This window comes from Ischnura elegans, chromosome 7, assembly GCF_921293095.1.
Source record: "Ischnura elegans chromosome 7, ioIscEleg1.1, whole genome shotgun sequence".
NCBI classification, from domain to species: Eukaryota; Metazoa; Arthropoda; class Insecta; order Odonata; family Coenagrionidae; genus Ischnura; species Ischnura elegans.
Genome location: NC_060252.1, coordinates 104129958 through 104146357, shown reverse-complemented (window position 1 = coordinate 104146357; position 16400 = coordinate 104129958). Strand labels below are relative to the sequence as shown.

The 16400-nt window shown below is 37.6% G+C and overlaps 1 protein-coding gene across 5 annotated transcripts in view; it reads right to left on the bottom strand.

Annotated features, from left to right (window-relative positions):
* Positions 1–301: 301 nt before the first annotated feature.
* The window catches only part of LOC124161895 (peptidyl-prolyl cis-trans isomerase FKBP4), a 31847-nt gene continuing 15748 nt past the window's right edge, over positions 302–16400 (bottom strand). For all 5 annotated transcript variants that reach the window (XM_046538158.1, XM_046538153.1, XM_046538154.1 and 2 more), the window contains 3 exons: positions 7868–8037; positions 700–888; positions 302–599 (listed from right to left, as the gene is read on the bottom strand). In XM_046538158.1, the coding sequence (XP_046394114.1) occupies positions 444–599; positions 700–888; positions 7868–8037 (515 nt within the window). In that variant the 3' untranslated portion in view covers positions 302–443. The remainder of the gene's footprint in view (positions 600–699; positions 889–7867; positions 8038–16400) is intronic.

The following is a 16400-nucleotide window of genomic DNA, read 5'->3' as shown; positions in this document are numbered from 1 at the left end:
CTGATTCCAGGATCATACTCCTGATTTAAACAGACAAACTTCAATACACAACATACCTAAATCACTGTTGATCGTTACCTTGCAGAGGCAAACAGAAGATCCACATTAAGGACCACAAGAGAAGCGTGGCTCACATTGGACCATTACCACTTCACCATCAAGTATCAGACATGCTTCTTAGCCATAAAAACTAACAACATCATAGGCAGAACTTGCGATGGTGATTCCACATTCTTGTCCTCCTTTTGTGCCCAAAATAATGGCTGTCATTGAGCAGAGATGAAAGCATACAACGCACACATGGGATGAGGACATTATGCTTATATTTATTTTTTCCACACATACAAGAGCCTCCTACGATCTTTATTTTGGGAATTAAGGCTGACTGCACAGGTGAATGTAATGACCACATAATATGCTCAAAATAATTGTTGGCAATGTTCTCACAAGTCCTTGAAATCACCCGAGTTGTTGGGCAATAGTAAAATGTTTGGGTTTTCCCTCTCAAACTCGGACATCTCCCGCTCCCTCTCGTCCTCCCCCCACTCCCCCAGTGTCTTCATCACATCAGGCTGCTTCTTCCGCTCAGCCTCCTCTTTCTGAAAGCAGAAACCCATCACACATATCACCATCCCAACGGTCATTTCATTTTTGCCACACACTACTGTCACTTCAAAAAGCTCCGAAAAACTAGGCAACCTGTTTATCCCTCTCAGCAAACTTCTCAAACATGTTGGCATAAATTTTCTTCTCATTTTGCTTCTGTTCTTTGATTTTCTTTGCACACAATATGATTTGATTCGCCGCAGCTTTGTTGTTTGGCTCTATCTTTAAAACTTCTTCAAAATCCTTTCGGCCCAGTTCTGGTTCACCTATATTCAGGAGTGCCTGTAGAAGGGGACAAAATTCACAACTGATAACGACACATTTAATCAAAAGCCATTTCACCAGATAATGATATACATATTTATAAATGCTCCCATTCATCTAATACCTCACGACTAGAGATACGTGAAAATCGCACTTTCATTTTTATTTTATCGCACTTTCGATAACAGTTCATCGCATTTTGTAGCGTCTACTTTTTATTTTCATAATGAGGTAGATGACGATAAAATGTAGTGAAACACAGTAATATGACAAAATACAGAATATTTTAAATAATTATGTTGTAGAACAACAACAAATTAAGGAATAAGACATATTGTGGCGGAGGTGTAGCTTGACCGCGCCCACTTGTAGTTCGCGGCCACGTAGAGTCTCAGCCAACTAGCAGCTGTCCAGTCGCTCACATGCTTTAAGCGGTGAGTGTCGGCGGAGCATTTAAACTGCGCTCGGCACAATATGTACGATTTTTGCCATCGAAAAGGCAAATTTGAGTAAAATTATCATAAAAGTCCAGTCATTGCATCTATGTTGCATTTATTTGCGCACATTGCATCGATATCGCATTTGCGATTTTCACGCATCTCTACTTATGACTCAAAACCTCAACACACACTAGGGTGTCCCTTATTTTCCACTTTAACCCTTTATAGGTCATTGGGATAATAATTTCCCACCCCCTTCTAACGTGAATGAATTCTTTGCTACCTCATCTAAACCCTGATTGTTTTTGTTTGTTTGTCTCTCTTTCTTTGTGAAATTAATTTAAATGTATTTTTAAAAGTTATTAATTAGACAGGAGCATTTTTTAAGTATTGACAATTCCTTATTTTCATAGTTTTTCCTCAAAATCCAATTTCTGTGTTTTTTGCGCGATAAAATTGGTATTTATATTTTCCACTCTTTTAGTAATTGACATTTATGAAATGAATACTATTCAATTACGTTTTCTTTTATTCACTTTATATTTTTTATTTATGATAATTATTAATTTATTTTCAAAATATTTTTTTTACGAATATTTACATGTTGAAGTTATTTTCATTATACCACAATTCAAGTTATTTCATTCTTTACAATTATTCTAATATAATATGCAATATTTCAAATAACAATTGTTGCAACTATTACGTAACTATGCGATTAGCGCAGCTCTTGAGTGGTCTCTCCTCCCCAGGCTCCGCCAAGTTGTGACGTCATTTTTTTTCACGCGATGAACTAGCTCAGCAGGCAAGACGGACGGCTCTTTTTTCGGCTAGGTGAACCGCTTACTTGTTATCAGCTGTTGACAAATATAGAGCTGGAGAGGAAATCTTCACGATATACGAGTGGGTAAAATGTAACTCAAATTATTTACATTGTATCGCTTGCACTCAACAGTGGTCGACTTGACGAATATTCAGGCTCTGCTAATTATCTTTCAAAAACTAAATATGTCTAGTTTGTGTCCTTTTGAGATCGTAGCTATGAAAAGGATATTTCTCAGTAGGCTCATTTCGCAGCAGTCTTCCTCAGAAACTTACAAAGAGCAGAACCTCTGCTGCACAGTTGGAAGAGAGATACTAGAAAATAGGGGATTATTTTCAAAGAGGTACGTTCATGTTTTTTTACATGTTGATAACCGAAGTCTTTTCATAATTTTTCTCGTTGACACACAGTTCTACATTACTTTATTTCGTTTCATAAATAAATGATTCCTCAAATTTTAGCCATGGAAAATTTATCGGCAAGAGAAATAGAGCTTGCACTGCTGGAAATTACAGATGATCAGGCATGTAATTCAGACTTCGGCGGAGACTCAGATGCCGATGACGGAGACCCAGTTCAATCAAAAAGAGATTGTACTGCAAAGAAAGCAAGGAAGTCCATCCCAGTGCGATTGTCGCCCGAGTCCATGATCCCTGGTACATCGGGCATTCAAGCCAAGGGGAAAAGGAAGATCGAGGCTAGTACCTTGAAGACAGTTGTTGAGGGTGAGTCGGAGTCTGATGACTCAGATTACGTTCCCGAAGATTACAGCAGTGATTCGTCCTCAGTGTCAGTGCAGTCTATAAGAGGGAAATTTTCTAACTCCAGTGAAAGTGAACCCGAAGGTGGAGTAAGGATCTTCGACCATGATGAAACAGAAGAGTTCAGATGGAGTAAACGGGGGAGAGATCCTAAAACGTTCACTGATGCTTCATTCAATCAGCATATAGGCCCAAATATTGCTCCGAAAGATTTACATTCTCCGCTAGCATTTCTGTTACATTTCATCACGGATGCATTTCTCGTTGAAGCTGTGGCACAGTCTAATTTGTATGCCGAACAACACGAGCAGAATTTAGAACTAACCGTTGAGGAACTCAAAGCATGGCTAGGGATTATTATTTTTATGGGATTCCATTACTTGCCCAGCATCAGGTTGTTTTGGTCGACAGATGAAAACTTTCATTGTGAACGAGTTGCTCGTATCATGTCATTGAATAGATTTTTAAAAATATTGCGCTTTTTACACATCAATGACAACACTAAAATGCCCCCCAGAGGGTCACAGAATTTTGACCGCCTCTATAAAATTCGCCCGTTGCTGAATCAGTTGTCCGAAACATTTCCCTCGGCATATTCACCTTCTAGGTTCCTTTCTATTGATGAGAGCATGGTAGCATTCAAAGGGAGATCCACAATGAAGCAGTATATGCCTCTAAAACCAATAAAACGGGGATTCAAGGTGTGGCTTATGTGTTGTGCTGCTACCGGCTATTTGGTTTCTTTTGATGTATATACAGGGAGGGATGGTGACGGATGTCCCGCTAAAGGTCTCGGGGGAAAAGTGGTTAGTAAACTTAGCAAAGGTCTTGAGGGATTGTTCTATTGTCTTTTCTTTGATAGTTTTTTTTCTTCTTTATTGCTTATGTCCGATCTTTTGAAAAAAAAATTATTTAGTTGTGCAACAATAAGACCCAACCGAAAATATTTTCCTGATGGCGAGCTGGTAAAGAATAATAGGATGAAGAAGATGGATATTGACTATGCCATGGCAGGGGACATCAGTGTATGCAAGTGGCTCGATCGTGGAAAAAAACCTGTATGTGTAGTGAGTACGATGCACAATCCAGCAAATCCTACTAAAGTTCTGAGGAGAAATAGAATTGGCAACCGCGAAGAAGTGCCATGTACAGAGGCTATTGTGGATTACAATAAATATATGGGTGGAGTAGACAGGTTTGATCAATACCTATCTACATATAGTATCGCGAAAAAATCACGTCGATGGTGGGTAAAATTTTTTTACTATTTTTTTGACTGTGCCATAGTGAATAGCTTTATTGTGTATAAAGAAATACTGAAGCATAAGGGGCAAAAACACTTGAGTCATCTAAATTACAGGTCAAAACTGGTGAATGAACTAATTGGTAACTACTGTTCTAAGAAAAAATCAGGTTATTTGCCAATGAAAGGCTATGCAAAAAAGCGAAGAAGCTCAACCGGTGCTGAAACAGTGAAAAATACAATTCGACTTATGAATGTAGGTTTGCATATGCCAGAAAAAATTGAAACATATCGGAGATGTGCAAGTTGTAGTACCAAAAAGAAAGAGAAAAGGAGCAACGTAATATGTAAAGAATGCAATGTGGCTCTGTGTAAGGACTGTTTCAGTCAATTTCACAAGTCGTAATGCGCAAAATTATGTTATTTATAGGAGTGAAAATTCTTTTTTTATCAGTATTTTGTCAATGTAAAGTATTTTGTAAACGCAGGAGATAAAAGTTCATTCACTCTCCCAATAAAAAAAATTATCTAAGATAATTTGTTCATATTTATCAGAAATAATCAGCACAGAAAGGTTTATCATTGTACGAAAATGTATAAGGTGAAGTAATGATTGCCCCTTGAACGAAACGCAACCCTCAACGCGTGAAACTGCAATAAGTTGAATGTTAAATTTGCAACAAAATACGCATAAGGAAAAAATTGTATAAATAGTTATTCATTTATGAAATAATAATAAATCATTCAGTAAAAGATGGTGGCTGTAGATAAAAATATAGAGGACATATTAAACTTGCAAAAATTCTAAATTTTTTAAAGTTTATAGTAAAAAATAACATTTTGGGATAAAAATTTAGAAAAAAAACTTTTTATTTAATCATGTAAAATATTCATTATGCACCCTGCCAAATTTTGTAACTTTTTTCAAATCGCAAGTCTTTTGACCGTTAAAGGGTTAAGAATGTTTTAGCTCTCACCCCCGATTTTTCAGCTTTTTCCAGCGATCCCTTTCAGCTTACTTTCATACCACAAACATTGATTTCCCTTAAAGAGGCATAGATGGCAAAATGCAGCATGTGTAAGTAATGAAACAACGGCAAATTCCACTACTTCGGTACATCACTTGCAATGGAAAGTGCCTCTTAACCACTGACTTACTGTCGGTATTGACGCATTTATTACTTTGCAAAGGCCTACTGGTGAAATATCAGACTTGAGGGCAGTGTTTTCATATATAGTCTCGGCTTAAATGACCATCCTTCAAGGAATTAGTTTCTGTCATAGAACAGCAATTCAATATTTCTCTGACTTATGACAAATTTTTAACTGTTCCCTTATTTTATTTTCATAGCAAAAACTCGTATAGATTTTCCATGTTAATTTGTAGTAATTTATCTTGATTTGGAATGCAAATAGAATCTGGAAAAATATCTGGACGGTATCATTTAGCATCAATATATCATATTATTCTCCAAGTTTCACCTACCTTTTTCAGAAACAGTAAATGGTCTTAGTTCTCAATTAAAACTGAAATGCAATTTTTTTAGTTGTTGCATATGATAAAAAAATGGAAATCCCTTGCCTCTTAACCTTTAAAGAATGAAATACTTCTAAGAGTGCCAAGTAACTGTTTTACCTACATGACGACATGAAAATTATAATTGAACAACAAAGAGTTCAAGATAAATCATTAGGTTGAGATTTTTTTCATGCTTGTGAAAAATTGCTGATTTAACATTTCATTAATGCATATCAATGAATAATGTGAAATCTTATGATGTACAAAATATTAACACAGATAGCTGCTTGAACCATGCAAATATAAATCACAAAATTAGATTGACCCATGAAATCAATCATGCTAATATTAAAATGAGTGAGGGAGCAAGCGAATAAATTTCAAGGGTTTACTGTGTGCAAAGAAGAAAACACTTCTTCATGGATTTCGACTTTCTCCACTATCCCCTTCTGCTTTGCCGCACAAGTGCTTAAGGAATTTGACATCACACCAATCTCATTCAGTTGTGCATTCGTACAAAAAAATGCAAAATTTTGACAATTTTATCTCGTAACATCTGAATTAATAAAATTTATTCAGTGAGGAAACTTTTACTACACCACATAAATAAAATAAAACTTGAACACGACGCGGGTTCAAGCTTAATTCTATTGATGAGGTAGTGTAAAAGTTTCCTCACTGAATAAATTTTGTGATGGAACACCAGTTTCCCAAGATCATGTTTTATTCCCATGTGAATTAATATTGAACCAATCTCAAAATTATTTTAGCTACGCATGCATCCAAAACTTACTATAGTATATCGAAATAATACAAAACTATGGAAAATTCCCAATTCCCAGACACTTAAATCACTGGTGTTCAAACGTAGACCCCCAACTACTTTTCCCAGAAGATTTTGGCAAAAATAGGGGCATAAGTTACAAGGGGGACAGGGACATGGAGTTATTTATTTATATATAAATCCTAGATATATTTATGAAATTTTATACACATAAGTTTTGAAATGTGTAAATTAAAACCTGTAAATATAGATAGCATCATTTCCATAAGGTAAAATGATCAACTAGGGAGGCAGCCCTTTATTGTTTAAATGTCTGTAATCCAACGTTTGTGAAAGGTAAATTACCTTATTCCATCTAATGCTGTTGGATTATAATTATACTTTCATCAGACATTGCAGTATGACATGACAAATGCAGCTTTGGATGATGTAAGCATGATATAGGATGATGAAGCACTGAAATGCTACCTATACATTTGAGCATAAATGTACAATCTAAGTGTATTCACTACTTCTTTAGAACTTTCAGCTTATTTTCCACACTATAAAAAGGTTTTTTGATTGACCAGCATCGAAATTTTTTAGTACTATTAAAAATCAATACCCAAAAAATTGTTTTCAGATCAACCTTATGCTTGCATATATGCTTGCATAACATACCATTCCATGATTTTTGCAATTTTGAAATGTTTGTAACAAATGAGTTTACTTCATGGACTAAATATATAAATTCACTTATTATCGCTAGGACATGTATTTTGGCATTTTAATCAATCTTCTATATTATTTCTATTGTATAGACACCTTTTTCTCAACTTATACGCAACCAAACTCTACAAATGAGGTACCAAAATGCACAGAATTTATCAGAGAACGTGGGACAGCATATCTTACTTCCAAAATATAGCTATTGTTTCCTAAAACTGGTTTTTAAATAATTAAAAAGAAAAACAAAAAAAAACAAAAACAAAAAAAGGTAAATATTCCTGATGTTTAACGGCGCACAAAATGATAAATTTGTTCATTTGCAACAATATCTCGCATTCTTTAAATAACTTTTATCAAAATGCGGCTGATTCCACATTCAAGTCTCCAGTTGATACGTAAGTATGAGTCATGATGTGCGTTTAACAGAGGATAGTGTAATTACTTCCAATGTTGTGTTTAAAGAGATCCTCTGACCTCAATTTGTGCATGAACATTCCAATTAAATTTGTACATAGGACCCTGCCTTTTTTCTGCATTTTAAAATTAGAAATGCGCCCATCCCTCTGTGGACCTGAATTGAAAAGAGCGGGGGAAGCCCGCAGGGAGCAGGTGCAGCACGCTCGTATACACTAAATCATTTACACCACTTTACCAATATGCCACCTAGGAGGGTAAATATCAATTTATAGCTGCATTATTTAACTCATTCATGTACTCACTTGTCCTCTACGGAATAGGCCTTTAACATTTTGACTATCTATCTCCAGAGCTTTGTTGCACTGATCCCGCGCCTCCACACACTCGTCCAATTTCAAGTAGCACATAGCAAGGTTCAAGTGAGTGGCCAAGAGAACTGCTCGCCTCTCTGTATTTTTGTCACCTTCAAACCCTGTTGGACAATGAAGAGGCATCAATCACATGGCACTAACCACATCCACCTTAGAGAGTCAACCACAACCAAACAAATGACAACAAGGACAGATATCTTCAAGCAAACAAGTCACCTAACTTCTAAAACACCAGTCCCATCAAATCAGTAAGTTAATAGCTCTACAATCTAGCACTTATTTCTTTTATCATTTAAGGCCGTTTTACACAGGGCACGGAATTGCGCAGGTTAGAGATGCATTTATTTCTAAAATGGCATGGAATTGCGCGAATGCATGAACAAAATTAGAACAGGGGCTATTTTGCCGTCTCGCATTCTCGCATGTGTTCTAGCAATTCACCGCTTTACACGATGCAATTTTGATTGAGCCTTCGCACGTACGTGAGATTGCGCAATTCCGTGTGCCGTGTAAAACAGCCTTTACAGCAGGTGCGCTCGAAGTCGTTTGTAGAGATCAACGAAATCCATATGATATGATAATGCAAAATCTTTGGTTAAAAATTAAATAACATGTAAAAGGATAGTTTCCAATTTTTTTCTTGTCTATATCAAAAGTTTATAGGGTCTGGGGTACATATGTATTTGTCAGAGTTGAATTACAAATGAAAAATATTTTTATAATTAATGAAAAAAATGAAATTTTCAATGTTGCATAAAACGCTCTGCTATGCTGAGCATCACAGGAGGTGTTAAGGATAACTTTAAGGTTCCCCCTGCCGCTAAATGGAGTAGTGAGTGCCAGAAGGCAATAAGCGATGGAAAGCACACATGGCAGGGAAGCACAGCATTTGCATTAACGTTGTTCACCTTGTACTCTATACTAGAACTGTATTCTGCATCATGTTGATTTTAACAATCAGTTTGACAGCCGTAAAGTAAATAAAAGATTGTCCCGCTTCAGAGCAAGTATCACATGTACTGGACGAACGAAATGATATTCTACAAGGTTTCTGATGCAATGAAGTCATCTTTCTCAGTTAATCTGAACTTGATCTGAAAATGTCTTGCTCAAGATTCTGGTTTACTAAAACCAGAATCTAATACTAGGCATCTCCGAAAACTTTATCATTTCTGGTATAGTATTTGGAAGAGGCGACGGACAGCTGAGGTCATTTTCTCCACGAGGGTAGGGTATGGAAGGAAGGGTGGAGAGAAACCTGGCGTCGGCATTAGCCTGCTCTTAACGAAAGGCGCCAAGGGGACCACGGCGTGTAACGTCCCATCCGACGGACGGAGTGTTACGCTTGAAATGTCCTCCACACTACACTCGAGCAGGGATCGGGCAGTATCCGAAAATTCTCTCCCACTGCCGGGATTTGAACCCGAGCCCGCCGGGTGGGAAGCCAACACTCTAGCCACCACACCAACCCGATCCCACTTTATCATTTCATTAATAACTAGCTGACCCGGCGAACTTCGTACCGCCTAACAATCAATGAACTTACAGTTTACTTACACCATTTATAAATCAAGAGCGGCTGTATCGTTTTTAATCATGTTTAATTTATTATAATAAAATAAGGATACAAATTCAATAAAACTACGTAAATGAGTACCAAAATTGCTTGTCAGAAAGACATTTTCTTTATTGAATCTACATGGGGTGGATCGGAGCACGTTTACTCGGATTTTTTTCAACAAATTTTCTTACGTTTGGCTTAAGAAATTTTGGGCATTGTGGTTTAATAAAGCAGTTTATGAAATAAAAATTATACGCATTAAGTTGTTGGCTATTTGCGTTATTAGCTGTAAAAAAATGTTTTTAGGTCCAAGTCTGTTGCATACACTTTCAGAGGGCAGGTTGACACAACCCCAGACCGACGCTTGACTGATGCTCAAAATCGTGCAAAAAAAGCCCCTATGAAGCAGCATTCGCATTAAATGACTTAAGGCGCGCCAGTTTTAGTATCTCTATTTGGAAAAAATGCACTGCGTAAACGTACTGCATGCGTAAACGCACCACGGTGAGCCCCACACATTCGGGTTTAATGTCTTGCGTCAACCACCTTCTGATAAACAACAGTTTTTGTTTTGTATCAGGCGCAAGATGAAACGGATGAAGCTAAATAAATATAGCGAAGCAAAGCAGTGACGCAGCGAGGGGAGGCTTTGGGGGATAAACCCCCCCCTTCCCCCAAGAGCTTAGAGAATTTTTTTATGAAAGATTTTGTTATTAATATTAGGGGGACGGATGACTAACAAACAAAACATATTTAACTATTCACACAGCCACAAAACCCACTATTTTGAACCATTTATCTTAAAAAATGTCTGGGGGAAGTGCCCCTACACTTCCCGCTTACCTTAGCGAGTTTTCTATACCCTACAGACCCGTGGTATTAGCTGCGCCCAAAACCCCCTATCCTAGCTACGCACTTGAAGCGAAGGAAGAAATACAGAGGATGGTTTATCGACTCGTGAACATAGCACGCTAAATTGACCATGAAAAAATCATGGGTTTTCATTAGCACATGATCACAAACAACACAAAAACTGAAAGAATGACCATGCGATTTTTTAATCGTTATCACGAATGCATAACGAATTTGAAATTGGATACGTTTAAGCTCAAAACGGCATATGAGTTGAGATCATGGAATCTACGGAATGAGGACTTCCTAACCTTTGAATTTTCCTTTGAGTAAAGTTGCGTGAATCACATTCATCACCAATTTTTTAATGATCACACACGTTCCGTTGGATAGTTATGGTTGGTTTAGGCTTCGAAAGATCATGAGCACAGAAACTACATTTTTCTGTAAATCGTGCCTTGGTAAGCCAGGTACGTCCAAGGACTTAAAATATTCAGATAGATAGTTGGTGATTTCGTCTTCGTTTGTTACACATTTAAAAGATTCGAATCCACGCAGAGTACGAACTATTTGAATTTACCTCATTTTAGTCATCCACATCTTCGTTCTTGCTCGCTAAATCAACCATCTTTGATTCGGAACACGGATATTACCGTTTGTCAACAATTGCTTGGAGATTTGTTTACAAACACGGTAGTGAAGTGTCAACTCGAGCTGGGCCACGGCTGGGCTTACAATCAGCTCGAATTAAATTTAAAAAATGTAATTTCAATTTAATTAATATTTTGAATATATTTAGTAATTAAAATGTTATATTGTTACTAAATTCAGTTACTAAAGTGGTAAAAACAAAACAAAGTATTTAATTTGTAGTTTTGACCAACTTATCAATTGTTGTGTTACTATAACTCCTAACAGCATGTCCATAGGAAAGAGATGAATTTTTTGTGTGAAATTATCCTTATTTTAATGGCCTATATGTTAACCCCGCCTGAGACGAATCCAAAGAACCAAATCTCATTGAAATCGGTGCTGCCGTTCTTGAGTTATAAGTGTTCTAACTAACACGATTTTAGACTTTCTTTTATATATATAGATAATGGAGTTGGCACAATGTACATCACAATGGTAATGAAAAGAAACTGATAAAAAATTCGAATGTAAATCAGCTATGTATGACATAAAATACATAATTTATTTCATTGAAACCTTATGATGAAGAATGCAAAAGGCTTAGAGTTAGGATTTTTAAACTCCATGTGTGCAATCTTATCTTAAGTGTGCTATCAAAGAGCTTTAGATGTGGGTCAGATACAGCTTGGGGTGAGGCTTTGGACTTCCTGTCAGATCAATGGAGTCTTGTGTCCAGGGGCACAGCTAGGAATTAAGGCTAGGGGGGGGGGGGGGTTTAGGCGCAGCTAATACTGGGGTGCCTGGGGTGTGGCATACCTGCCAGGGTAAGCGGGAGGTGCGGGGGCACTCCTTCAGAAAAATTTCAAGATAAATGGTTCAAAATAGTGAGTTTTATGGCTTTCGGAGGGATATTTTATAAATATTATACTACTCCATAAGTACCGTATTTATCTGAATATAGTCCCCCCCCTTTTTTCCCAAAAATGCCCGTGGTAAAAGAAAAGGGAAAACTATATTCAAGCATTTTTTTCCCCCCCCGAAACTGAGGCCTCAAAATTAGGGGGGGAGGGACTATACTCAGAGGTGGACTATACTTGGAGAAATACGGTAATGTTAATCCAATTAAGTAAAATGGAATAACCTTACAAAAATTTCTGAGCTCTGGGGGGGTCTTATCCCCCAAACCCCCTCGCTGCACCACTGCTTGTGTCAAACACTTTTGCATGAAATGTGGGACTCTTGTTAGCAAGAACTTGACAAACCCTAATGTACCAAATATTTGTACCAGAAACTATGAAACTTGAGTTTGCAATAGTTCAGTGCGAAACCCAATCTATTCATAAGACAGACCATTAAAATAAAAATCATCCAGATGCAATCTGATGTTTTGGATAACTTGTAGATTTTCGATAATTTCTTAGTACATTATCACACAAGATTTTCAAGAAATTCTAACTAAGTCCATACTTTGAACTCTGGAAAAAAACTTAAGCCTACAAAAGTAACTATGTACAAGCAATAACTGCCAAGTACTTGGGACACATACTATGTGACACTTAAAGTGAAATACAAATCTAGAAATATACCATGAATGGCAGGCCAATTTTCACTCAATCTCCATTTAGTTATATTCCAGATGTAGCTCTACAGTACTCGAGCAAGTGGCCTGTCTTTTACACTTTTCTCCGCAATATTTTTGCCATGGCTTCAATACTGACAGGAAAATATACCTTAAACATTTTTTGAGCCAAAATAGGAGAAAAAGTGGCAGTTATGTAGCACATTGCCTACAGCTTACAATGAGGATCTCCTAAGGCACGTTATCAAGTGATCTTATTTAGGGATGAGTCGATTCCAAATGTCGATTCTCGATTCCACCGATTCTCGGGCACGGAATCGGAATCGAGAATCGATCGCCTAAAGTCGATTCCGATTCCATCGATTCCAGGAAGATAAATGTTTTGAGCATAGACTATAAGTTTGGGGCATAAAGGCCGCTACACACCCAAGCGGCCGCGGTGTCAGCCTTGCCCGCGCGGAGAATACGCCCGGCTCGCGGGTGCTGCGACGAACATACCTAAGCGGCCTCGGAAACATGAAAATGTCGGCAAGAGCGACAAACCGACGAACCCTGAAATGGCGCGTGATCATGAGCAACTCTAAGAGAAAAAAAAATTGGAAACCTCGGGATCGGGAAGCAATGCATGCGTTTTCCGTTCATTTATTAGCCGCTGGTCACGGCAAATCAAAGTATTGCGATGAATCACATTCGGAGAATTCATCTCGACCACCAATTTTAAAGTATAATAGATCGAAATATATTTTTTTTATTTTCGAATGATACTTGAAGTCTGATGATAATAAAAACGTGCAGAGAGCGAGTTTTCCTGTGAAAAAGTTTCTTATAAATACGCGCTGAGAGCGGGTTTTTTTATCTACATAACTTTTTGAGACTAACACGCGTCTGCGTCAATAATAAAAAAATTAGACACATTCGCGTTTGTATAGCCCAGTTTCATCAATGCAACCCTTGAGGAAGTTGATACTTGCTTGGCATAAGCCGCCGCGGCCTCCGGGCGGACTCGACAGGTTGCGTTCGGCCGCCACCGCGCACCCGCCAGGCTGCTCTGGTATGTATGGACGCAATGAACGCTACATTATTTGTTTAGCCACCGCGGCCAAACGAGAATGTAGCCACCGCGGCTATTGTTATTTTTAGGGATGGTCGGATCGGATACCTCGGATCCAAATATCCGCGGATATTGCCCTTCATCGGATACATCGGATCCAAAGTCGCGGAAGACATCGGATCTGGATCCAAAATTTTAAATAATAGCTTCAGTGAATGCAACTCCCCATCAGGGTGGAAAGAGTTCCGATTCTCTCTTCGAATGCGTCGTCGCATGCGATTCTTGTCCTACTCATGAACCGTTTTGTTTGAAAGCTCTAGCAGATGTTGCGAGTAGAATTTCAGCCGTGGCCAGGATTTTCAAGCCAGAAAATAAAAAAGGCAAAATACGACTGGCACATAGTGTGACTCTTCCCAAGAGATTGATCAATCATCGGAGGAATCTCAGCGCCGTAGGATAATAACCACGTCAAAAGTAACTACGTCGCAGATTTCAGAAAACCAGCCTCGGCCGTCCATCAGCCCGTGCCTCTGTTGTTTTTTTTTCGTATCCGAAATCACACGGACCAAAAATCATTGTCTTCTAAGGAGAATATCAAATCACATGAAAACAATTGAAGCGTGTTTCATCCCTAACTCGTCTCACCAACTGACCTTTTTTGGACTTCCCGCTTCAATTCTCCGTTTCTAGACGACAAATGCTAAGAGAGTGACTTTCTGGGCCCGAAGATATCTTGATAGCTTCGACAATTAGATGATATGCACGAGATTTAAAAAAGAATGAGACCAAACGAGACGCATCCCTGACGATATTTATGTTTATTTTTCAGCTCTAATTGATTGCCACTCAGTTTTCTATCTACAATTCTACAATTACACTTTACTGATATGCAACATTTTCAAAACAGCATAATTTTCAATGAAACAAGCGCAGCATTAACCCCTCAAACAATTAGAGACGGATTGGAAACGCCAACTACATATACCACGTAGCGCGCTTCGCTTTGAAGGCAACGACGTCACTGAAGCAAGATCTAACTTCTTCGTCCAACTCCCTCATTTGTAGCCTCGTTGTTTGAAATACGGAGGGAGCGTGCTCCTTTCTCTCCACCTCTCCTTTACGCGCTCCTTCCCAGTGGCGGAGCCATGGGGAGGGTCCGGACCCCACCCCCCGAAATATAAAAACACAGTTATTGTCCTTCGCAAAAGAAAACAAAATATCGAAAAATCAGGAATTTACAAAAATTTTCTTTAACAAATTAAGTTTTTCGACCATAAAAAGTGTCAAAATTAGTTTAAAACCCATTATTTAGTGCCCGGTTTTTTATAAAATTACGCACTGTGGCGTAAATTATCGCGAGGATGTGCTAAATCCACCTCACAATACTGAAGCATTTTCGGATGAAACACAAGTCCGTATGCGATGAGAAAGTAAAATTCGTGGGAAACGTGAGTGAGGAAAATTTGAATTCAGTCGATGGCAGGCGGGTAGCCAAGAATTTTGTTGAGGGGGGATCCAAAACCAGGGGGGGAAATTTTTAAACAACAGGGTACAAAGGAGAGGGTTTCAAACTAATTTTAACGCCCTCCATAATGGAAAATACTTCACTTTCAAAGATTCATTTTTTTCATTTGTAAATTCATGATTTTTAAATATTTTTTTTCCTTTTATGAAGGAAAGTAATTGTGTTTTTTATATTTATACTCCTCTCGCTACGCCACTGGTCAGTGGTTCATCCTAAGAATTTTCCTATTTTCATTTCCAAACCCAAGCGTAACAGTTTAGGCCCTGAGTATGTAAAGATGTTTTTAAAAAACAACTTGAAAGCCCATAAAATAATTTTTAATTTATAAAAATATTAAAATGTGTATGAAAATCTAAAAAGCATTCCATTGATTGTATGCACCCACAATAAACTTGAATAATGACTTTGTTTAATGGTAGGAATTTGAAAATGCATTTGGATTCGAAAATATCCGATTCGAAAGATCTGGCTCCAAAAATCCTCGATCCGTCCATCCCTAGTTATTTTATTCCATTCAATTCTTAAATTTTAATGACAGCAATGCTACAGATAAATCAAAACCCCACCTGTTAGAAGGAATAAGAATCGATGGAATCAGAATCGAGAATCGGGAATCGATTTGAAGGAATCGAAATTGGAATCGGAATCGAAAAAAAGTGGAATCGACTCATCCCTAATCTTATTAATTAAAAAAAGGGAAAAAACATCTGCTAATCAACTGAATATGCTCTATCTAAAAGTGGTACACAAGGTGCACTTAGTACATTGGAATTGATTTTACGGTTCTTCGACACAATAGGACTTTTTGCACCACCTGTCTCTCTTACCTCTGCTTGTTCCACATTTACAGTCATCAGCAACTCCTACATGGCTACACTATTAAGCATATTTGACTCACATTTGATAACATTTCAAAAAATGTATTATGGGGTCAATTGATTCCTTATTATCATTTAAAATATTTTCTAGCTGCCCATTTATTTTCTATTTTCCAGCCGAAAACCTGTACTGCTCGCACTCAGTAAGGATATGCCTCAGTATCAACAGCGAATCACTAGCCACAATAACAGATGCAATCCATTATAGCTGTATACATAAGAAAATATATTTTCCAATTAGCAGTGTAATCACAGTTGAGTTATAGTTTTACAAATTTTGACGCTCTAAGCTCAAAAATTTTATCACCACTGAATAAAAATCTTTAAATACAAAGGTTTTTTAATTTCACTCAAACCATATCAACTGATAAGAGAGATAACTGAT